Source organism: Stegodyphus dumicola, chromosome 2, assembly GCF_044657685.1.
Source record: "Stegodyphus dumicola isolate Sdum_Otavi_A_Nest chromosome 2, ASM4465768v1".
In the NCBI taxonomy this organism is placed as follows: domain Eukaryota; kingdom Metazoa; phylum Arthropoda; class Arachnida; order Araneae; family Eresidae; genus Stegodyphus; species Stegodyphus dumicola.
In genome coordinates this window covers 103222313-103247447 of record NC_140769.1, presented here as the reverse complement: position 1 = coordinate 103247447, position 25135 = coordinate 103222313, and the positions used below count along the sequence as shown (strand labels likewise).

At 32.6% G+C, this 25135-nt stretch overlaps 1 protein-coding gene across 1 annotated transcript in view; it reads left to right on the top strand.

The window, feature by feature from the left end:
* LOC118192403 (uncharacterized) overlaps window positions 1-19192 on the top strand; it is a 31740-nt gene extending 12548 nt beyond the window's left edge. The window contains exons 3-6 of the mRNA XM_085810210.1: window positions 3893-4514; window positions 10857-11458; window positions 15985-16268; window positions 19030-19192. Of these exons, the coding sequence (XP_085666336.1) occupies window positions 3893-4514; window positions 10857-11458; window positions 15985-16268; window positions 19030-19192 (1671 nt within the window). The remainder of the gene's footprint in view (window positions 1-3892; window positions 4515-10856; window positions 11459-15984; window positions 16269-19029) is intronic.
* The last annotated feature ends 5943 nt before the right edge of the window (window positions 19193-25135 follow it).

Below are 25135 nucleotides of genomic sequence, written 5' to 3'. Positions count from 1 at the left end.
CAAATATAATGCAGGACTCTAACATTTTGTGGCAACAGTTTGAAAAGTGAACCGACATTTATAGTTATTCAACGCAAAATCGCAAAACGAAAACAATAATCCTTCAGGGACAAAGCCCCTTTCATTAAAAAGAATTTAAAGGCATTTCAAATAAAGAAATGAAATTTTTATTGCCTTTTTGCACAATCTATTTGTGTGAACAAGGATTTTCTTCCAAGATATATTTTAAGAATAAATACGAACAAAACTAAAAATGGATCCTAATTTGCAGTTAAAACTAAGTGAAATGATACCAGACATAAAGAAATTGATCTCTCTTAAACAGGCCTAAATTTCACACTAAATTTTAGAAGTAAAATATTATAACTGAAATGGTCACAAAATTTAAATCGGATATTTTTTGTGTGTGCATATTTAATAAAAATAACCAATAGTTTGTACAAATGGCAATATATATATATATTTAATATTTCTACTGAGAAACTGAGAAATAATCATTGTAAAATGTAGTGTTGTTACTAAAGTTTTTCAAATTTTGTTTAGAGATGGTACGCGTTAGTCAAAAGGTTGAGAAGCGCTGGTTTAAACCAATATGTGGGAGATAACATGCAGAAAGGAGATGCAAATAATTTAATTGTGGATATGCTTAAATAACAACGAAAGTTTTTTTTTTTTTTTTTTTGATGCTTCAGCAGTTTGATGAACTGCTGTGCCCTCTTTCAACAATTAATACAAAGGCAAAAGACTATTCCAAGAAAGTATTGTTTGGAGGATAGGAAAATGATACCACAAAAAACGATGGTTTTTTACATATCTAATTCATTTCACTCATGAATTTTGTTGAATGACATTTAAAAATTCTTAATTATATATTTCAATTTTAGAGAATAAGTGTTTAATTGGAAAGGACACTTTATTAAATTAAAATTTTTGCATGATGTATGTATTTCTAATACAAATGGTTGCATTAATATCATTAAAAATTAAGTTTTGTTATAATGTGTGTGAGATTTATAGAATTATCAAATAACTATCCCACTTGAAAAAACGCATACTTTTCTATTGATACCTTAACTAAAAGTCATATTTTCAAGTTTTGTTTTAGAAAGTCACTTTTGTCGAAACCTCATTGAAATAACTGCATTATGTACAGTGTAATTTACTACCAAACTGAAAACTAGCAAGGTGTGTAGGAGGTACAGAGATGACTCGGGACCTTACAAGAATCCAGGGCCGCAAATGCCAAAGTTTCGAGCTATGGTGCACAAAGAAGCAGAGAAAAGGAACATAAACAGTAGAACATTAATGGGGCAGAAAACATTTTATTGAAAACTTGTATTACAAGAGGTGTTCGAAATTACGACCAGAAGTTATCAGGCAGGCCTCACAGCGGCGCTGCCTGGAATTCCTTACGTTTTGGAAGATTCCTCCCATTAGTCCTGCGGTAGACAGCTTTGAATAAAAGGTTGCGTGAAGAGCGATTCGTTTCTCAAGGCAGTAGTATGAATGCGTGTTCAAACAATGAATTGGTCGACATGCTGATTGTACATGAAGTTGCAGACTGTAACGAGTACGCCATTCGGTGGTTGTACCAGGAAGGTTACCCGAACAGGCGTGCTCCCTATCACACGACTTTCACAAATGTGAACAGAAGAGCCATCAAAATGCACAGAAGTATTCTGCTAAACTTGCATTAATCTAAAGCTGAATTTTATCTTTCTTTAAATGTCACATACTGGCAAACTTCCTTTTTGTATAACAGCTTTCTTAATTTTTTTTAAGAAATGGCTTACCAGTCACGAACTTAAAACTAAAAACTCACTAAATTAAAAAAAATTAGATATAAAAAAATAACAACCTCAAATAGGTTTAGATTTTAAACAAAATTCAAAATCTAGGAATTCGATATCTTTCATTATTCTCTTCCTTTAGACTGTTATGTAAAAATTATCAACCATATCTCATTTCTTTTTGATAATCATGGTGTGTTACTCTTAATATATCAGATAATTTTATTATTGTATCAAATTGTACATTTTAACTATCTTCTGAATTTACTTTCATTAAGATTGTTTTCTATTTGCGTTCATATTTTCCCCGAGAAGAAAAGAATATTTGAAACATATTCATTTACAAATTGCGGCAAAAAACGGAAATTTGAGACGAGATATATAAAACAGACATGTCAAGTAGCAGAAAATTGGGTCAACACCCGCGTTTCAGGCCAAATACGTATATGTAAAGAAAAAAAGCTTCTACAGACGTAATGCAAACCAGTTTGACTACTGCGCTGCTAGATCGCGGAAGAACAAGTTTTCGTTGCCAAACTTCCAGGTATACAAGAAACTGAGGAATACGGTACAAAAACCGAAGAACTTACAGGATTTGTTTATTAAAAAAAATTCGCGATAATTTAAACTTGGATTTTCGTATATTTCGTCACTCAAAATAAATAATCTATTGAATAATCTTGCGCGGATCACTGATTTGATATACATCGATAGCGCGAGGGGGGGGGCAGGTATCACACTGAAATCAGACATTGAAATGAGAACACTGAAATCTTGACAAACGTGATCTTTTTCACACTTGCTCGCAAACTATTTCGCGCATGCGAGAAAAGGTATTAAGGCTGGATCTGGTTAGACTCCGGCTCGACAGCTATTTCGCGCAAGCGCAAGAAAGTATTAAAGCTCAATGGGTAGTCCCTGTAAAGTAAACTTGGAATATGTTTTTCCTTCTGCGGTCAGACGGAGCCACTCTTGTTTTGGCGAAGCTTTCATGTTTGACCAGTGGCGTAGCTAGAATTCCAGCGCCCGGGGACAACTGAAGAATTTGCGCCCCTTTCTGTGTGCCAAAAATGGAAAACATTTCCTTAAAAAATTTCATAGCATCAATTTGGCGTCGCCTGGATGCTGCGCCCGGGGACAGATGTCCCTTCTTGCCCCACCACTTCTACGCCACTGTGTTTGACATACACATTTTTTGCTAATAATACAGTCTCCGAGCTCTTCTCTGATTGGCTACAGTTTTTACTCCGATGCGACACCGCTTAAGTGTTAATTAACTTTAGGAGACACATCTTATCAACCAGAAATATGAGGTATAAATCACTGGCGAATAGTTATGATTACCAGTGCATCATAATTACGAACCATGTTCCGCTTTAATTAACATAGCTTTAATTTTGTACTTTTTGCATCGTTAATGGTTAGCATTATGTATCATTTCTTATTGTAGTACTTGAAATTTCCTTTCCCAGCTTTAATGAAGCACCCCTGAGCAACAATATTTGTAAATTAATAAAACCATGGTAGTCACTGTAATTTTTGTACGGGGGAAAAACAGAAAATGACATTATTTAACAAACCGATTTTCTACTCTGTTAAATCGGAAACTATGCAAAATCAAGAATACTATTGTTGGAACTGGAGCCACCGGTCTTTCACTTGCTAACTGAATATTATTACTTACATTATGATAGCATGCATGGAAGAATGCGATGATTCGTTAAAATCTATATCTAGATGTGCTTACTTTCTAATACCATGCATGGAATCTTACAGTTTACTTGCAATCATAATTTATCTTTTTAATATTTAATATGATTTATTTCAAACGCTAAATTTTAATTGGAATATTTAACACTTTTGTTAATATCATTTTTATGATATACAGTGGATTGTGTTTCTTGCATGTGACTAACAATTTTAAAATGACAGAGGATGCAGTTCTTCTATTTTTATACTATCTAATTTAATTGATAAAAATAAAATATATTAATTCCATACACTAATAATTTCCTGTGCTTTTCCTAATTTCACAAATAACTTCAACTATTTCTCATGAATGTAAATGTAAAGCTGCAACAACATTTTTATTTTTGTTTCAGATGATATTATCTTCAGTAAATGATGATACTGAAAGATTACAGCTGCAGTTAAAGTCCAGTTGTACAGAAATGGAATTTCCTCTTAAAGCGTCTAATAAGAAGACAGAGACAAATACAGCCAAAAGCCAAAAGGCACAAAATGATGCTCAGAGTATTAAAGATTGTAACGATGAAGAGTTGAAACACGAAAAGAACGTTTATTCCAGCAACAGTAATACTGCTGAAATTTTACCATCTGCCATTTCATATCCAGACGTAAAAGAAATTGATACAGATTTCCAGCCACGTGATTCTGCAGCTGTTAATGATGCTGGTCAGCCTTCGATTAAGTACCAACATATAGCCATTCAAACAGAAGGGATCATTAATGCTCCTACAAGCAAAGAAAAGGCAAAAAAGAACTCTGAAACAGCTGCAATTCTTAAAAGTGCAGTTTCCTCACAAACATTTACTAAGTGCGACGACAATGCAGCACAAACTGAAAAAGCTTCTCATTACCCTATCAACAGATTTCATGATATGGCTACACAAACAGAACTTTCTCATACTACAAAGTTAAGCAGTTTTAGGATATACGATATGAGCAGAAACAGAGTTTGTGACCAGTCCATTCAAGCGAATGGTAGGGAGAATGATTTTGTTTTTTAAAAAATTTTTAATTTAAATATTCTTTAAATAATAATCCTTGTTACACTCGTTAAATAGATTGAAAGTGGTTGCATTCAAATTCGAGAAATTTATAACCTACTAGCGACCCGCTCCGGCTTCGCACGGGTATAAAATATTAATGGATATTTTAACAATGAATCGCAGTTCATAATCTTTTTCTGAACTTACATACCTCACCTTAAATTACGATTTTTGAAAATAATTTCCCTAATATTAAATTGATTTAACTCTAAATTTTAACCAAGATCTTAATAGAAAATTCCAATCCATAAATTATGGTTTTATTTAATCTAATCTTATCTAACCTTATGTACTTATAATTACTATAAGTGCGATTTAAAAATTAACCTTAGAATAGAATATCATTTATATTTTAAAACTACTATCATACAATTATTTATCGTAACTTACTTATAATTACTGATACGTTGTCGAGCTGAAAGCTAGAGAGCTCCGATAATAAACGCGTCCGATCGCTACTAAATTCAGAGTGCTATAGGGAGAACCGCGGCCTTCGACGCGCTATTTATAGGCACGCTCCCGCCGCCCCGGCCGGCCGGTACCGCCGCAAACGCTACGTCCCGCAATTTTTAAATCTGTAGACCTTTTCAATGTGTACAATACTTAGCACATTATTTTGATAAATCTCGTAGGGTTCAGCCTGCGTTTGCAATGTAGGCGGAAAAAATGTAATTATTTACGACATCACATTGAAAACCTCAAAAATAACAGTATTTCTCCACTATTTAATGGATCTTATTATACATATAAACCTTCCTCTTCAATCACTCTATCTATTAAAAAAAAAAAAAAAAAAAAAAAAAGGAACCGCATCAAAATCCGTTGAGTAGTTTTAAAGATTTAAGCATTAGTAGGGATATAGGGACAGAGAAAGCGACTTTGTTTTATACTATGTAGTGATGATGTAACTTATGCATAGAGTTTTAATAATCTTTAATTTGAAAAATAGCTAGCCTTATTTCTGAACAAACGTACCTATGTATAGTTTGTATACATAACAGAAGAAGTGTGTCTCACATATGCATATAATATTACTTAAAAATCTATAATTTTCTGTAAATTTACAATGGTATACCCGAGAAAAAGCAGAGAAGGTAATCGTGATCTTTATTAATCTACAGACGCACTTTTAACTTCAATCGCTCAAGTTCGGGAGTTGAAACGATATGCACTGAATTGATATGAGCAAATACTGGATTCAGATGCTTGAAAAGGTGAAATGAAATAAAGAGTGTCTCAAAAAGGTCGCTTACAAATTCAGACCGTGACGAATAAGTTTTGCATAGGAAGTTGTATCCGAAACCGTGATGGGCGAAGTTGTATCCGAACCAGCCGCCGCTTGAAGGCGATATTCGCAGACATATTGGAGAGAGCCTAATCATTTCAGGAGGAGAAGGGTGTATCGGTTCAGTGGTAGGGATGTATCGCATCCTTGTGCAATATGCACACGACGCTGGAGCGAGGTACACCCAAGCCATGTTCGATTGTTCTGGTACTTGTTCTCGGGTTCCTCTTAGTTTCCCGTGGCATAGTTTCCCCTATGACAGGTATGCATGCAATACGTTCAGGCTTATATTACTCGGATAGTTCCAGTGCCACTTTATTTGCGGTGCAGTTGTCCAAACCAGGGATCCCATGCCTGGATTTTTCCACCCACATCTTGGCTTTTTTTGATGGCCATCTGGGTTGACAGATTTGTTTTTTTCTAAAAAATATTTACTTATCTGTTTTTTTTTTTTTTTTTTTGAGGTGGGCAATTTTTAATATTAGTCCAAAATGTACTTTCATTTTTTGTAAATACAGTAAAATTTAATGCATTTAATAACAATTTACAAGTTTCTGAATTGTCTGTTCTAGCAATACTAATTATAACTTGTAATATTTCAAATGTACTACTGTGTACTGTTCAAGTGTACTACTTCAAAATCCTACAAATATAAGATGATTTTATAATCTTTGCGGAGTTCTACCCCATACTTTCCTTTCGTGTTCTTAACATGTTATATGCTCATTCTACTGAGCAGGGGGAAGGAGATTTTTACTGTATAATCTTCGTGATCGTTCGTGGAATTATTGCATTTTTTGTAGTAATTTTTATACTTGTGCAGCATAAAATGATTTAAGAATTTTAAATTGTAGTACTTATTTGTATTTTATGCTATGGATAAGTGCTTTATTTTTTTATTTTATACAAGATTTTTAAATAAGGTAATTACTAAATAGCCACACATAATGTCTGAAACTTGTTCTGCTCAGATAAAAATGAGTACATGGTGGTATACTCAAAATTTTAGATATGAATGGTTAGACGATCTGAAATTAAAAGACTGATCGAAAGAAGAAAGTAATGAAAAAGTTGCGTCTTACTAATATATTTTTTGTGAAATTAAATTAAACAAGGCCACTTACTTAGCGTACATAAATACAGTTAAACATAAAAAAGTGCAAGTATTGCTAAACAAGTTCAACTTTAGACACATTTTTCTGAACCTATGGAGAAAGAATAAAAAGCAAATGCAGAGTTAACAGTTGCTGTACTCATTCCTAAGCATGAAACTCCATTTGCGTAATTTTGATCACCTTATTCAAGCATGGTCAAAAAGCATTTTATGATAGCAATATTGTAAAAAAAAAAATTCAGATAAACCGACTAAAGTGTCTTATTGTATATTAGATAGCATATCCTATCTTGAAAAAATATGCATTTCTAATACATGGAGAAACAAGTTTCAGAAGAATATAAAGGCACTTATAATATATATCTGTATCACAAGTTGTTAGATAATTTGATATTTAAAGACTTGATGGTGTGGGTATATTACTTGACATCGTTCCAGGTCAAAAAGAGTATTTAAGAAGGGCTTTATCAAGCTGCAAAAGATCGTTTCGTGGAAAAAACATTCCAACCAATAATCTCTTTGGGTTTGAAGTTGATAATTGTGTCACTCTGATTGGTACTAAAACGGGTGCAGTCACTGGTAAAAAAAAAGATGTGCCATCGTCATTTAACATGAGATACGTTTGCGATTCTTTTGCATTATATGCTAGTTATACAATGAAGGTACTACCATCATATCTAGAAATATTCATAAAAATTTTCTCTTATTATTTTCATCGTGGTAGTAAAGATGTTCAAGATGTCATAGGTATTGATAGGTTATTTAATATCATAGATATTGATAAGCATAAAATCTGCAAATTACACAAATACGTTGGTTATTCAGTGGCTTGGCTTAGTTTATTTGATTATGGAAGAGAACGCTAGGACTATCTGTCTAACGAAAGAAAGGCCTTCGTGGAGGACTTTGTAAGAGTTGCAATATTATAATCACCAAAAGCACTAAGTATATGTTACTGTTGGTTTCTCATAAAAGATGGAGACATTACTTCATACAGATTAATTAAGATTGATTCAAGCAATGCAAATACGATCAATCAAGCAATACTCGTAAATCATATACCTTTGAACAAAATTTATCTGAGAGGCCGCCGTATAGCTTTATTAAATTCAGCATCACTTAATGACAATGAAAGCAGGTTTAAAAACAATCGTTTAAAATATTTTTTTAAAATTAGTATGCAAATGGAAAAGACATTTCCTCTAAATGATTATGAAATTGTTTCTAGTCTCAGTGTTATCGAACAAGTAGCGGCCCATGATCATGCCAAATCGCTGTGCTCAATTTTACATTTAATAAAGCAGTTCCCTCACATTGTTTCTAAAGACAATATAAATCTTCTAGATGACGAATGGAGATCTTTTCGTTCAAATCAAGACTTAGATCTTCCTTACAAATCTATTCCTGAATATGAGTATCTGCTACATAATGTAAAACATGGTCTTTAATAATTCTAAATATGTTATCTAACTAAATGACCAATCTAACTATTTTCCCTCACTCCTTGACTAGCGTACAAAGAATCTCCTCTCATGTAAACCAACCATATCTCTCTTGAATCGGAAGCAGTAAAAGACCATCTACTTGCAAAACTGGTAATAAATAGATCTAATATAAGCAGGTGATTTCTTATATTCCATATATAAACAGGTAATCTGTTATATATGGAAACATGAATGAAAATTGGTTAAATTAGTGATACAAAGAACTTGTTGTAAAAGATACGAAGAACGTTAAAAAAATGAAAGAATTTCAAAACCTATATGTAGATGGAATTGAATTCAATGAAAATTCAGATTACAATTAAATCAAATATATTTATGCGTATTAAGATTTATCTTATTTCTGTCGCTGTAGTATATCATGAAAACTAGGTATTTGATGGATTTATTTAATTTGCAATCTAAATTTTTTTTTAGTTTGTGAGTAGGAGTTCTGCTCCAAACAATGGATGACCTGGTAGGCGTCTGTTTCATAATTGCGATAGGTATACGTGTCTCGCGGCTTGTCCATTTCCATTTACGGCCCCATAAATGAAATGCACATTGGCCAGTTCCCAAAAATGTAAGGTATCGTTTCTGAGCTTATGCATTCTCTTCTGCAACGTCCTTGCCTGAAGTGATTCCGCTTTCCGATCTCCATTATGCCTGCGAACATCGCCCTCTAGCGGTCACTGTTTCGGACACACTTTCTACGTAAAATTTGTTCGTCATGGTCTGACAGACCAGCGCATACAGTTTGTAAACGACCTTTTTAGATGCCCTGTACGTTGGTTGTACTTGGTATGGTGTTGCTCGTAGATATTTATCAGGATTATATTTGCGAGGTTTTATAAGGTGTAAGGTATATTTTAATTTTATGACAATTATTTTGAGTTTGTGCTTCTTTCCTATCGTACCTAGCTCCAACTTACAACTACTTACCAGTTGTAATCCTGAGTTTTTGGAATCGCGTTGAATGCAAATGAGAAGGAGAACAGTATTGAAGTCAACTTCAACTGACTTCGCCAGAGAGAATTGAGATTCCTGAGTAGCGCGCGTTTGCCTTTCGGCTACGTCTCTCTAAGCGTTACTACGCTCAACCGTATTTTACGTGCCTTTTGATAGTTCGCTGGCTAATTTAATATTACAGGACAACTAGATTAGAATTGTGTTAGCTTCAGCTAAATCTCTTTATTTATTCATTAGTTAGTTCTTATTTCTTACATTTTGAGTTTAAGCCCAAGTGGAGGCTTTGCTATACGTCCTGAGAAAGGAGACGACTGTTAAACTTATTTTGAAGTTTACTTTTCTCTTTTCGGACTTTAGCCATTATTCGCTTAGCAGATCACTAGGTTCATGGACACTTAGTTTAATAGAATAAAAGTGAGGAACTCTATAAAGGAAAACATTATACCTGTGATTATTTATAAGAATTTCTTTTGTAAGTGAGCAAAGCTCAAGTTCTGCACAAATATAAAATTACTGTTAGTTGAATCATTTTTCGTTCCTATATCCTTTGAGGTATCATATAATTTTTATGTCAGTATGTAAAGTTCTTAAATATTATATTGTACATACATTAGAATTTCTGAATCTGTAGCATTTTTGTAGGGTACCAGCCCTTAATTAACTTAGTCCCTAATGATAATAATAGGCGATATATAAGCCATTTTAATAAAGCAGCTCAGAAGAAGGTTTGAACAAGAATTTTCATTTAAGACCTGAACAGATGCACTGCTTGTGCTTACAGAATTTATTTCCGAAGCTTACCGGGTTCAAATATTATAAAAGTTAAAGTAAATTAAACATGAATTCACAAATACAAATGTCTAACAAGCGTTGGCTAAACCTAAACTAATGTGCACTAGCAACTCTGCTAGCAAAAGGCTAACGCTGATGTATAGTGATTAACAGTGGTCGAGTAATTATCACAACGGTTAATGCTGCTGCAAAAACTCTCTCTTTAATATTTAAGAACTCAGTTCTTATATATACGTATCTAATTTGCATCCTGGTAAGACCTGCTGAAAAGTAGAAATAATAATATAATGGGTTAATTAGTATAAACTTAATATGTTGAAAAGTTTTTCAACTTTTCAACATATTAAGTTTATATTGTATTAAAGACATTATGTTTATATTGTAATCTATTGTATTAAAGACATGTGCAGTTGCGAATTATATCAGTTCAACATAAAATGTTGCGAACTTCACAACAATAACTTTTCCCGTGAACACTTTAAGCGATTTAAATTTATACTCAAATTTCTTACATATGACTGCATTATGTTTATCAGTTTCTAAAAGTGCCTTTATAAATTCTTAAGTTTTAAAGAAAAAGCAATATTTGCGTTTATCAGATTATCGTTTGCTTACAATACTGCTATTTTATAGGTATTAAAATGGCGTCTGATGATCAAAGTTTTGATTTTAAAATCAATGGGCATATGACACCAACTTTCTCCGAAGAGTCAACACTCAGAAATTCCATTCCACTCTTTCATATTCATGACGAAATGAAAGTGAATGAGCGCTTCTGCAAAATGCCCCATTTTGAAATTCGCAATGATATTGTTCAACTTGATAAATCTAATGAGACAACTGAAAAATCAAAATACCTTCAAAAAGTATTACTTAAAATGAAAAATAATGAAGACGATCTCTGCGATGCAAAATTTAAAAGAACATCAACAGAATCAGCAGGCAAGTTGAAGCAAGCCGATGTTGTTAAGGCCCAAGTTAAGAGCAGAATAAACAAGGCAAAATCATTAAATTTACTCTCTTCTGAAAAGTACGTGAGTATATTCGATTTAAACATAAAGAAGCCTCGAAAAATCATCATAAATCCCGTGAATATTATTTGCTGCTCGAAAGACGAACATAGTCGTATTCTAAGCAGAAAAGATAAAGATGATTTAGTAAGTTTATCAAGTAAGACTGAAAAAAGTTCGAATGTTGACCTTTCCAATAAAAATGAACTTAGTCCTCAGTTTGTGGTAAGTATACATTTTAATGATGTATTCTTTTGCATAGTAAGAAATCAAGTTAATATGGGATATAATATTCTACAGAATTGGAAAATGTGCCTGACGGTCTCAAGCAAAAAATATACTCTTGCTTAAACAATAAGCAACACACGCTAAAAGAATAGTACGAATGTAAAATGGGGAGTTGAAACATGCAGTTTATTTATGAGGCAGAGGTTGCATCGCTAAATGCAAACAGGCAACCAAAATTAGTATAAAATGCCGTCGTGCAATAACACCACAACGCCTTAAAAAGGGCATGCCGGGTCTATGCGTCACTTGACAAGCAGCGACAGTTCCGTGTAATCCGAGATAGCCAAAGAGGAAAGCATGAGCCGAATACACAATTTGCATGATGAAATCGTTGAAGAGCTGTCAGGCTGTTGTATGTCGGTGCAAAGCAATCTGCTGTTGCTACAGAGTTGAATGTGCATCGTAATTTCATGAACACGCTATGGAATCATTACAAAAGGAATCAAAACCTCTCTAGAAAACGTGAGTCTGGATGTTTGAGGATTAACCCAACGGCAGACGATCGTTTCGTAGATAACTAACAAACAGAATGACAGCTAGTGTCGCATCTCTCCATTATGCAAGACAGCCCATATCCCGCCAACCTGTATTCCAATGACCTGTGGTTTGTATTTCTTTGTTCCTATTGCATGTCAGAGTGCAGCTGAATTGGACCCGTTGACATCGCGGTTAGGCATTAGAGCAGTGGGGCTACATACTCTTTACGAGCGAGGCTCTATTTAACATCTACAATGATTCCCGAAGGGCAATGCTGGCTATAGCCAGGACACGCTATCAGGCGCTAAACGCCGTCAAATGAGATCATTACAAAGGAAAAAGGCGTCTTGTATGGGCTGGGGATAGCAACGAACGCCCTAACCAATCTTTACGGGATTCCTGGTGGTTAGCCATCCGAATATTGCGAGGAAATTCTACTACCACTTGTGCTTCCTTTTATCGCTGCAATAGGTACCGAAGCGATATTTATGGACGACTTCGCTAGCCCGCATAGAGCTCGAGTGGTAAGGACTTTTTCATGGTTTCACTCTCCAGAAACCATTCCACATCTGCAGTGCTTGCTAGATCACCGGACCTGAATCCCATACAGCACGTGTGGGAGATGTTGGGACGACGGATAAAAGGTTGCAGTGTGCTTCCAGGCACCTTCTACGAGCTCCGACATGTATTACTACAGGAATGGGTGCTACTACCACAACAAGCGATCAACGACACTATTGTCAGCTTGCTTCGCCATTCTGCGTTTCAGTTAGAGGATAACGTACTCGTTATTAGCGTGATGTTTCCATTGCATATTCTCCTAACCCATTTGGTCTTTTGTGATGTGATGGTCGTAATAAATGCATTTTTGTATGGCTATGCTTTATTGTTTGCTATGTAGTCAAATAATGCCATACCAATCTCTTAGATCAATTTTACGCATATCCGTTGAATAGTTTTTATTTTATTCCGTGTTTTGCCTTTGTTGCTTATTTTTTAAGCAGAAGTGTATATTGGACAGTTTATTTTGTTAGTATTTTATCACAAATGCACATATTTTGGTATTCCATATCTGCTCTCTCAGTCTGAAAATTACAAAAATATTAATAGTTTCTAATTCATAATTTAAGCGTTAGATGATGTCACAAGAAATGACTGTTCAGTTTAATCAATTAAATATAAACAAACGTGATTTACTAAGGAGTCACAAATACAAGGTGTCCATATTGTTCTTCTTTAAATTCAATGGTAAAAAACTGAAACTTGGACGATTGTAAATTTTGGGTATTTGAAACATTGCTGAGACACTACAAATTTTATCTGGAATGTTATGAAAGGTTCGCTTTCTACTTGGAGATCCACACAATTTGTAAGGTACGGCTTGTATAGTAATTCAGTTCACTGTGTACTAGACTGAAAAGCGAGTTATTGTTTATTACGAAGCAATGACAAATTTGTGAGAAGGTTAAAATAACCTTTTTATTTAACTCTTTAAATAAACAGAAAAATAAACGGTTACTTGAAGAAATAAATATTCACTTATCTTGTGTTTTTGTTGTGGAACTCGGTCATATATTTTCCCACTAAGTTGCTCTTTGTTGGCTCTATCGTTAGTTTTTTCTTTTCATCGATTTTCTTTGACCTTCAGAATATTCTCTCTTCCCTACGAAGTCTGCCATCCATCTGTGCTTTTTGATAGCTGGTTCTTTTAATTTTTTTTTCATAGTGGTTCCTCATCCAGCGGGCTCATTTGTAGTATAGATTTCCCCTTAATTCATCATCATTTTCCCGTCAATGCGTACATTCTGATGATATTGTTGACTTTGACCTCAACCTGCCGTTGTTTAGTACTCGGATGATTGCGATCTCAGACATCCTGAAGTTTGTTTTGTGTCTTTAGCTTTCTTCTTCTCCGCGACTTCTTCTTTCTTCTTCATCCTCAGTAGCTTTCCTTTTTGATGTGTCATCCAAACTGGCCATTTTCTCTTTTTTTCTCATTCCTGAAATACTTTTTGTTTATGCGTGCCTAATGAAATAGACACCGCTGCTGAATGAACCAAAATTTTCGATTGCCCTGCACTGTTTAAGCAAGGCTATTTCTGTTATATTGCTCTTTTAAGCGGCATATGAGACCGCTCATAATATTTTTTTATATGATTAACATTTGCTGCTAAGGATTCACCATTCTTTCCTTTTAAATACCAAACTGTTTCTAGATTCCGTTGACTAAAAGGGGTCCTTTGAATTCATTACAAAATTTCCCTACATTTCCTTCTGATGCACAATAAAGTGAATACTTTATTTTTAAAAATCTTATCTCCCACCTTAAAATAGATATCATGCCTTTTTTATTGTAACAGAATTTTTGTTTCGCGCGGGTAATATCTCAATCGGCCATTGCCTCAGTTTCGCTAATTTCTAAATATCTACCAACTTAAATTCATTCGACCTTCTTTCAACAAAAAGAGAGTTTATCAAGCGGCGTAATCAATTTAATTTTTAATATAATGAATAATAACCATGAATAATGCCCATGAATAATAATAATAATGAATGCCCATGAATAACAACCAGCTGGAGCTCAGCTAGTGGTACTGGCCTAAGCGGATCTTAGTACATAGGCTAGTTCATTAACATAGGCAGAAATAATTCAAAGGCGAAGAATTACAATCTTATCTGAGCTAGTAAAACCTCTGAGCTAGTAACGTGGCCTCGAGAGGCAAAAGTACGCTTTGTCTTAATAGCCAAAATTCTGGTGAGGAAACGGAAAGGAGAAGTGATAGTGAACATGAAATTATAAATAACTGGTTGTTTAAAATGATAACAGCGCTATAAATTAAGGTAACGTAACCTCAATTTATAATCAGTGGTTAAATTAACGTTTTATGGGGGTCGTTTTCTGCTATGAAGAATCCAATTTAACAAGTTTGCTAAAATTGCTGAGTTTATTGGATTTAACCTGTTGTAGTCTCTTCGCGAGTAACTGAGACAATACAAACAATTAATTAAATCATTGCCATCGGGGAACTGAATATGAAAGATTGCACATTTTCGACAAGTTTTTACTGTGAAAGAATGTTTAATATTGCCCTGATAGTCAAAATTAAAACGGCTGAAAATTTTATTAATTGCTTTTCCTTTTGTTGTTCTCAACCGTTGCTTGTAGAATGATGAGCTACAAATTAAATGCAAACTGGAAAGCTCTCAGCTAAGCCTATTTTATTATTTATATTTAGATAAACAAGAGGAAATTTATAACAGCAAATATAATTATATAAAATTTTAACGCTTTAAAAATTATTTAGTGCATTTGCATAAAATTTAGAGACCTGTAAAATTAATCTTTATTCTGTAAGGTTGGCTCTAATTAACATGCTAGGCCTGAACTTCTGCTGGTACGTCTGGTCTATTATAATACATAATGGAAGTTAGTCTGAAATAAAAACGACAAACTAAATTTTGGAGAAGAGGTAGGAAACTTCAGCGAACCGTGTGAAAAGGTCTTTGTTACTGCTTGCCTTGAGCGCTTTTGCAACTAGCTGGTTAGCTTGTCTCTCTGATTGAATATTAAGTTAGTAGTCCTGAAATAGCAGAAACAGTTTGTTAACCTTTAAAGTTTGATTTGTAAATGTTCGGATCTTTGGGTCTGTGTAGCCAAAAATGAAGGCGAATTTAATTTTGTTAATAGTTTCAGTTGCGTAACATAAAAATGAAATTCAAATAAGTCTTCTACTGTTTATTTAACATTGAAAGTTCTGACATTGAAAAGCCATTGACAGGAGGGGAATTTAACCGGAAATTTCAGAAAAGCAGATCTGGTTTAAGTTAAGTCAAATTGAGCTTTAAATTTTTACTAAGTAATAAAGCTTTTGAATTGCAGTACCTAAAATTGCGTAGATAGTTATAACAATTTTTAATAATTTAAATTAAGATTTCGGTAAATACATGGAAAATTAAAAAAATAACTGAATATATTTTCAATGCAGATCATTAACAAGTGCAACAGTAAAGCTTCCAATGCAGAGATTGCCGACCAGAAAGAGCCTTTATTTCATGATGGTAAAAAAATTGCCACACATTGCCAGTGTTGCAACTGCTCAAGTAGAACACAAAATCTTAGTAAATACGCTGAAAATTCATGTACCCATGGCTATAAAGATCTATATCAAGGATATTTTTCTTCCCAGCGCACAAAATCTCATACAAAAGTTGGAAACAGAAATAATTCTTGCAAAGAATGCAGAAAGCATGCATATGAAATATCAACCAGGTGAATTCTTTAAAATACTTCTGCTACTAATGGATTAATAGAATATAATTTTATCCAAAAAATGTTGTAATCAGTATGCGTTTTGATATAAATCTTAGTAAATTTTATTGGCATTAATTGTTAATATCAACACTAATCTTCAATTATATTTCGCCTGCTACTTTAAAGTAATGAGAACTGAGTTCGAAAACAATGTACGCTTTATTAACTCATACGAGAAAAGTCGTTTAAAAATGTAATGGAAAATACTGCTTTCATAACTCATTGTAGTCAGAACAGAAAATTTGAAAATTAAATAATAAGAAACAATACCAGAGGGAAATATTATCATATTTTTATCCAGTAAAAAGACCACCTTTCTTCCTCATAACTTGCCCAATTTTCTGTAAATATTGAGTCTCAATGTAGTTCTAGTTTTTTTTTACTGCCATGATGAATTAGAGTATGCTGCCTTTTAATTCTTTTGCCAGTAATAACCCATCATCAAAGAATCTTCTTTGGAGTTCAAGATTGAGAAGTCACCAGATTATAGAAGAATGTCCGCGTTCGACTCCTTCTTTTAAAATTAATGTAAAATTAGTTCCTCGCCTTCTTTTAAAATTAAAATATGAATAATAATTCAAGCCAACTAATCATTTCAAAGGGTAAATGAAAAAATATAATACACAACATCCAAGAAGAAAGTTTAATACTACAAAAATGCACAGCAGAGTATATGAAACAATTCGTTGAAATGCGGTTTGCTGCAAAGGAAAGAAAAACAGAAAGAAAACGTTTGTTAGCAAACAATTTTAAAGGGCGGTCAGTAGACGGTGTCAAAACAATAAGAAGGTAGAAAAAATGAGTACTTTACTCTGCTTCAATTAAATAAATTGCCTGTATGTATGGGAAGGTGGAGTTTCAGAGAATGTGTAAAAAGATATCCTTGTAATTTACTCTTGGATGCATTAAACTAATTAGACATACATAATGTTTATCACATGAAAAATTAGCATTACCTCGTTGACACACGCTGGTTTTTTGAATGAGTTGGAAAAATGTTTTAAAGAAATCGAGAAAACAAGCTAGAGCCACTGCGTAAGAAATTAATTTACCGAACATCTCCTCATTTCCTGTGCCAGTACAGAAACCCATTTTGAACATTATCGAAATATCTTTATTATGTAACTTCTATTTTTATGTCATAAACTTTTCTGATTGTTCTTCTTTTCACCCCAAACGTATTGTTTTGGCGTTGTGATTTTCTTCCTTACCTTTCAAAAATATGCTAGGAGATTTTAAAACTATACGTAATTCCAAATATTCTTAAACTCACTCGAAATTCCGAATCAAATTGATTGAAAAAAATTGCCCAGATCTACTTTACTGGTAATTCTTGAACTTCCCAAGCCATTTCCATTGAGAACCAGGTTTTCTTTAGGCCCTCTGCATATGATTACTATTAACACTTTCTTAATAAACTTAAGCTTCTTGTATTTATTTATGACTTATACCCTCATAACGTCGAAGATTTAGAATGACTCATTTTGGACTCGTTATGCGCCAAATATTCGGAAAATGTTCGGAGATTATAATAGCATTATATAAGTCAAATAAAGATAAGTAATATACGGCATTACATCTTGCAGCTTAATGATAACATTTTCTAATAATAAATCGAAATTCCTAGATCAATTATTTGTTTACCAAACAAGATGTTTGCACATCTTAACATAATTTACGTCAACGGGCTTTAGATGAACTATAGAGAAATATTTTCAAACCAGAAAAATAAAAAATCAGAAAAATGGAAATTTCCAGAAAAAGATAACAGGGTGTTGCATGAAATGTAATTATTATGCTTTGTTTATTACACATTTAGTCATCATCGAAGTAATACAAAATTAATGCATTCTTAATTGCCTAACGATGAAAGTGAGTTTAGTGCGGAATATGCTTAATGTGTCAACCATTTTGTCTATTCACGTTCATTTCGCTTTGAATTTCGTATCTTCATTTCGGTACTTCTGCTTCACATCCTTCACTAATATTTAATCACAATATGAGAATTACACGGCGTTTGGTTATTCGTACAGCATATTTTTTACTCCAAGGCACTACTTGTTAGCGGTCGGACATGTCTGTATTCTATAACACAATGCTCAAACAATTACCGTATAACACGCATGTAAACGACCATTACACAATGGCGTTGTATTTCACAGATACATTACTTTTGCCAGTTTACGGGTGCAAAGTTTCGGGAGCAAATGCTACACATGTCTTATGCTGTGGGGAAGGGGGCTGCCTCCGACTGCGAAATGCATTCGCCTATAAAACATTGTGCCTCTTAGACACAATAACACGCCGAATAAATACTAATTCAGAAGTCAAACAACAAAAATCAGCGTTATACCTACAAAAATTTTTCACAGGACTAGTTTCGATGGTTTTACCGAACCATCATCTTCAGCTGCAAAACCGCTAGTCCTGTGAAAAATTTTTGTAGGTATAACGCTGATTTTTGTTGTTTGACTTCTGAATTAGTATTGTGCCTCTTGTTTTGTTCACATGTTTGAACACTCATGAAAGTTTCAAGGTATTTAACATCCAGAAGTCGGATAGCTTTCTTTGTGAATCGATAAAAGGTCATTGCCTTACGAGCCAGAGACCAGGTATTTAAACTATGCATTTTATCGAAAAAAAAATTTACACACAAGTAATAGATATTCATTCAAGTGAAACAAGTTCTTCATTCTTTCACCGTGTAAATTCCTTTCAGACTTTTGGAAAATTTACCAAATTCTCACATTTGCGATGGATTAGGAGACGTAACTTCAATAGATTTAAGAATGTATGAAAATCACAGAGATTCTATGGATGTATTTGAAAGATTTAAAGAGCTAGAAATGACTACAAGCGAAGATAAATGCATTGAATTGTAAGTATGCTTTTTTATTCAAATTTAATCAAATTTTATCACACGAGTACATGCATTTTCAATTTTTTTTATTTTGAGCAATTTTGATCAGTAACTTTATCCTTTTCGAAATAAATGCTATCAAAAACAGCCAAACGTTTTTCATCATTTTAAAGTCAGCGATTGGACATACTGTGGAATAGACCTTCACCAGTTAGAAATAAACAGTGATTCTTAGACAGTGCAAACATGAAAATGTGTTTTATTGTAGGTCCTCTGTTTTGTTAAATGTGTTAGTAGGTATAAAACACCGGTTTGGAGCTATGTGGCGCTGTGGCGCTGGGACTGTGTGGTGCACGGGGGGGGGAATTTACAGAGGGCCACCAGCTGGTTGCTACGTCACCAATTACGGACGCGTCGCATCCTGTTCGTGACGTCACCACAGATATCAGTCGCAAGTATGTTTGTGTTGTAATCCGGTTTCATGTACATGTTTATGGATTGACGTAAAACTCTCCGCCTCTCTGATGTCATACTAAATCCGCAACCTGATTGCAAGCATGCAGATACATGTTAGAATTATAAGAATACTATTTGACTTAATAATTAATATATTTAATGAAAAAAGTTCATCTATTTATATGTAAATTTCAATTATTTGTCCATCTATGGCATGGGAAACGTGGACGATAACACAAAGCTGTGCTTTTATCTCGTGAATCATATTATTTGATCTTATCTATCCGATCGCATCTATCCTCTTTGTTCATCTTTGTGCAGTGGAAACCAGCATGAGGCTGATGGATTGCACATAGAGAATTCTGTTCCAACTTGCTCAGACCTTTGTACATCCTCGATAATGAATGAATTCATAACTTTAAATTTATTTTGTTTCTATTTTAGGTTAAGATATTTTAAATTTCTCATTTCTTTATCTTACAAACATAATTTACGTATTTTTCTTTTCTTCTCGCCGTTAAATAAAATTTTCACACCATATTTTTTATATACAAACAGAAGATTTTCTTTTTTCCCCCCCATTTTTAAGTTTTACATCCTTTTTCCCCCTGCGTTTAACTTACAAAAGTAATAGATTTTATAAAAGTAATATGTTTTCACAATTTAAATTTTTTTTCCTCTTTTTATTTTACAAAAGGTTTTTTTCCTCTTCAGTTTAATCTTTCCTTTCCGTGTTTTACATTCTTCACTTTATTTGTTTTACAAAAGCTGTACTTATTTTCATACGATTTTTTCTTTCTTTTTTACGAAATCTGTCTTTTTTCCTATATTTTACTTCAAGAAGTAATTTTTAATTTTTCTTTTATATAAAAGTATTTTTTTAATTGTTTGATGAATTTTCTTCTCTCATTTTTTTTTTCTTTCTTTTATTTTACTCTTAAGGTTTTTCTTATTGTTTTAAATACTTATTGATGCTACACCTCCATTTCTCGAAGCGTAAAGTTACATATATTTTTCTCTGTCTATGAAGTTTAAGCTGGGACTAACACGCATATAATTTCCCTATAGAGGCTTTCATGGATAATATTTTCTGCAAATTTAAACCAAAGGGTACGATGTTCCTTCCATATAGCTTACTTAGCATATTATATTTCTTCTTATTTTTACGCTACTAATACTTAAGATATACAAAACTTTCTCCCCAACGTATTATACTAACGTTTTGAAACACTATACTAAAATGTCGCGAATTCTCTTTTACACATCTCATACCTGTTCAAAGGATTCACGAAATGTGTCAAAAAATGTTAACTTTTTATTTTCTACTTAGACATTTTGCCTTACATTTAACCTTTATCATGTTTTTAAAACACATCCCTCTTAATATTTCTGATTCTATTTTTTTTTCCTAAAAATAAATACAGACTTATACGGATTTTTTAAAGGTCTACTGACTGATATCTGTGGTGAATTAAACCTTCTAATTCAGAAATAGTAAATTTTCACAACATAAAATCTGCTTGAACTAATATATGGACATCTCTAGCAAGTTTAGTTCAAATACATATGAAACAATATGAAATTTCTTATTATTGTTTACCCAAGTTTAATACGTACCAACAGCATTTCATTTCTTATTATTTTACACTACAGACATTTACATGAATATATTCAGAACACTCCTTTTTATTGAGCAGGAGGTTTCAGATATATTACTAACACAGATTGACTCTTTGAAATATTTTACAAAAATATCTTGGATTTTCTTGTACACATTGTATTTAAATCACCGAACATACGTTAAATTTTGATTTCTATCACGTGAAAACTTCACTCGGATTCTTAATGTGATCCCACCATTTACCGCAGACCTTCAAAAACACTGCTATATTTGAACTTAACACAGCCTTATTTTTTTAACAAGCTACAGAATTTTTAACTACAGAGAAGAATATCCAAATTGTAATGTAATATTTTAAATTCACTATAGAGCCATATTTGTGTAAAACATCTAAAACGAAAGGATGTCTGGCCATGGAATTAATGTTCAGTCACGGAAGCGAAACTTTGTCATCTTTTTCTCTACTTAGAATATAAAAATTTCTCAGCTCGGAATTTTTTTCAAAGAGTATGATCATTATTTTTACAAGTCTCAAAGCTTTTTAATATATTCCTTCTAACTTAAGATATGCATTTCAAATTGACAAACACTGAACTCTTACAGCTTTTTGAGGATGATTTTTAAGTTATGATACATAGCAAATAAAATTCTACATAACAGAGAATATTGACATGAATTTCCAAATAATAATACAACGTAACTTCAATATATTCAATTTAACTGAAGATACGCATTTCAAACTGACATTACGTTACTTAAGCTCTTTAAGTACATCCGATATTTAATTTTTCACAGATATGAGAAACATTTTTGCATAAATACCATACAAAACACATAATATTGATATGAACTCCATATTATGGTTAAACATTAGTAACTTAAATGAACCTTTAATAAATTTTAGTGTGAATTAATCTTAAAAAGAAAAATTCAAATGCAAGTATTCAAACAGAAATGCTTCACAAATTTACATATTAAGCAAACATTCAAGAGAATACCTATATATCTAGAGATATTATTTACACTAGTTGGTAATGTAATTTATTAGAACAATCGCAGACGTATAGAAGAGGTATGCAATATCCATGAAGAAACTTCCTACCAAGCCAAAGAGCAATAGTGAAATATAACATATGAGAAGGGGAAAAAATGTCTAAATATGGAAAACATGAACTAGTAATGAATATTTTTTCTGAAAATGTCCCCGAATGGGATAAGTCAGGGGTAAGAACCTTAACCAGTTTCAGGAATAGGGCCTGAAAACTAATGAAGTCTATAATGCATTTATTTATACTAAAATATTCTGTTTGAAGACTATATTCTACACTTAGAAGGAATTTGATAAATCAGAATGATTTCATTTTCTGAAGATTCAGGTTAAGAAATTTTACAACTCAAAAGAAAAAAAAAAAAAAAAAAGGTTAGAGCGAGAATGAAGTATACCGTAACCAATAAAAAATTTTTTTCTTCCTAAAAAAATTAAAGTGAAACTTTTTCCACCTAAAAATCTAAATGAATTTTTTTCAACTTTTCAAAATCAAAGTGGAGATTTTTCTCCCTAAAAAAGTTAAAGTGAATATTTTCGGACCTAAAAAAATCTAAATGAATTTTTTTCGACTTTTTAAAATCAAACTTTTTCCCCTCACATTTCGAATTTAACATGGGTTTTCCCATAGACAAAATAAAAGTGAAGATTTTTCCTCTTAAAAAAATTAAAGTGAAAATGTTTCGACCTAAAAAAAATCTAGAATTTATGAATTTTTTTCGACTTTTTAAACTTTAACTTTTTCCCCCTTACATTTTAAAATTAACATGGGTTTTACCACAGACGAAATAACAGTGGTGATGTTTCGTCTTAAAAAAGTAAAGTGGTTCGAGCAAAGGAAACACGCCAGCAGTCTCCTAAAACTTTAAGTGAGCACCTGATCTTTGGTCTTACAAAAGTTAAGTAGAATTGTAGATTCTACGTAACAGCGAAGATCAAAGGCCCACTTAGAGTTTCAGGAGACTGCTGGCGTGTTTTCTTCGCTCGAACCCTTTTATGGGAAATCTTCCGTATAACTAGTTTTGTATAATTACCGTCCAGATTTTGCAGAGTACTTGATCTTCATTACATCTCTTTTCAGTAAATTGACATTTTTATGCTGTGTAATTTCAAAAATAAGCTTCGAATAGGATGAATATTTGCACATTCTACTGAATTGCCTAGATCTGAAGACTTTCTTTTATTTCCAGAATTTTACCTTATGTGTGCATAACCTGCATTTATTCCATTCGTCTTCTTATTATTGATAGGAAAAAGTAAAGTTACGTGAGAGATTTAGAATACTGAAGTTCATATGACTGTTGAATACTGGGAACAAATCCGGCATTCTGTCATAATTGACTAATACTCTGAATAATAAAATTTTAAGAAAACATTAGTTTCATTCATGTGAATAAAATAAATACGTTTTCTAAAAACACATCCAGGATATCTATCACAAGTGTCAACATAAATGATCTAAAAATATATTTTTAAGTATTTAAATAACTCATAAGCTGAAGATAAACCAAGAGAAAAAGTATCGAGAATCCATTGGCATATATCAAAAACAAAGATAAAATAGTTTCCAATAACAAAGATAAAACAGTTTCCAAGTGTTTAAAAGAGTATCGAGAGCACACTCTCTCAAAGCGTTTGCAAAAAGCCAACGACATCACAAATTCATAAATTTTATGGAACATGACATTATTTAAAAATTTTCGTTCTGATATAGGAAAATACTCATTAAATTATTGAATGTGGGTATTCTGTACGTGGTTTTAAAGAAATAAATGTATACATTTTTAGGGAAATTTTGCATTCTATTTTGGTAATAATACTGATAAGTTAGAAAATTTTTCTGTATTGAACACATGTGTCTACGAAATTCTTTGCAAAAAGCAGATAGTTAATAATCATTTCGATGCTTCATTAGAAATAAAGTGTTATAGATGAAAAACAATTTAAAATTAACCAAGAGTATACAAGGGAGTACATGTATAAACAATTTTGCTAACCAGTTATGAACGTTTAAGTAGGATATATCCAGAATCTCCAAAATTAGTAATGAAAGATTCAGTTTAACGTTGAGATTTTACTAAATAAGTCTCTGTAATAGTAAAATGTTCGTTCAAATTGTGCTAACAGAAGGAAAAAATGTGCCTTTTTTATAATATTTGCATGAAATGTAATAAAAATGAAACCATGGCCCCGGTTCAGCAATACAATGCAAGGTGTTAAGTAAGAAAAGGTTGTAAACTGAGTTTTTGTCACATACGAAGGATACTGAAAAAGCGAAAATTAGCAATATATTAGCACTGGACTAGGAAACAAATTTTCAAAGATAATCAGGTGTATGAAAATTAATCAAAAAGCACAACATGTACAAATGTTTCTTCGCAATAACTTATGAATGTTTCCGTTTCAGTAAAATGAAGTCGGAAAGTACAAATTTGGTAATGAAACATTTCAGCCTTTTATATTTTATCAAAAAGTGCAATAAATACATGTGTGCGTTAGTAAAATTCTATTTGAAAATGAGCATTTAGGGGAAAACATGACTTTCTTCTCATAGTCACTTAATAAGTTAAAATATAACATTGGTTCATCAATACAATATATTACTTATATGCGGTTAGTTGTTCATTTAGAATATGATAAAGAAGAAACTTTTGAGTCAAAGAGAAACATATTTACAAAACAATGCTTCTTAGTTTCCTAGTCATTTAAATCAAGGTGCTGATGTTTCTCATGAATGTCAGATATTTTCTTAGAAATGTTTCTAATGAAATTAGTATATAAACTTCTTTTAAGTAAGAAATAGACTTCATGAGAAAAATCTATGACAGTGCCAGTCAGTGATT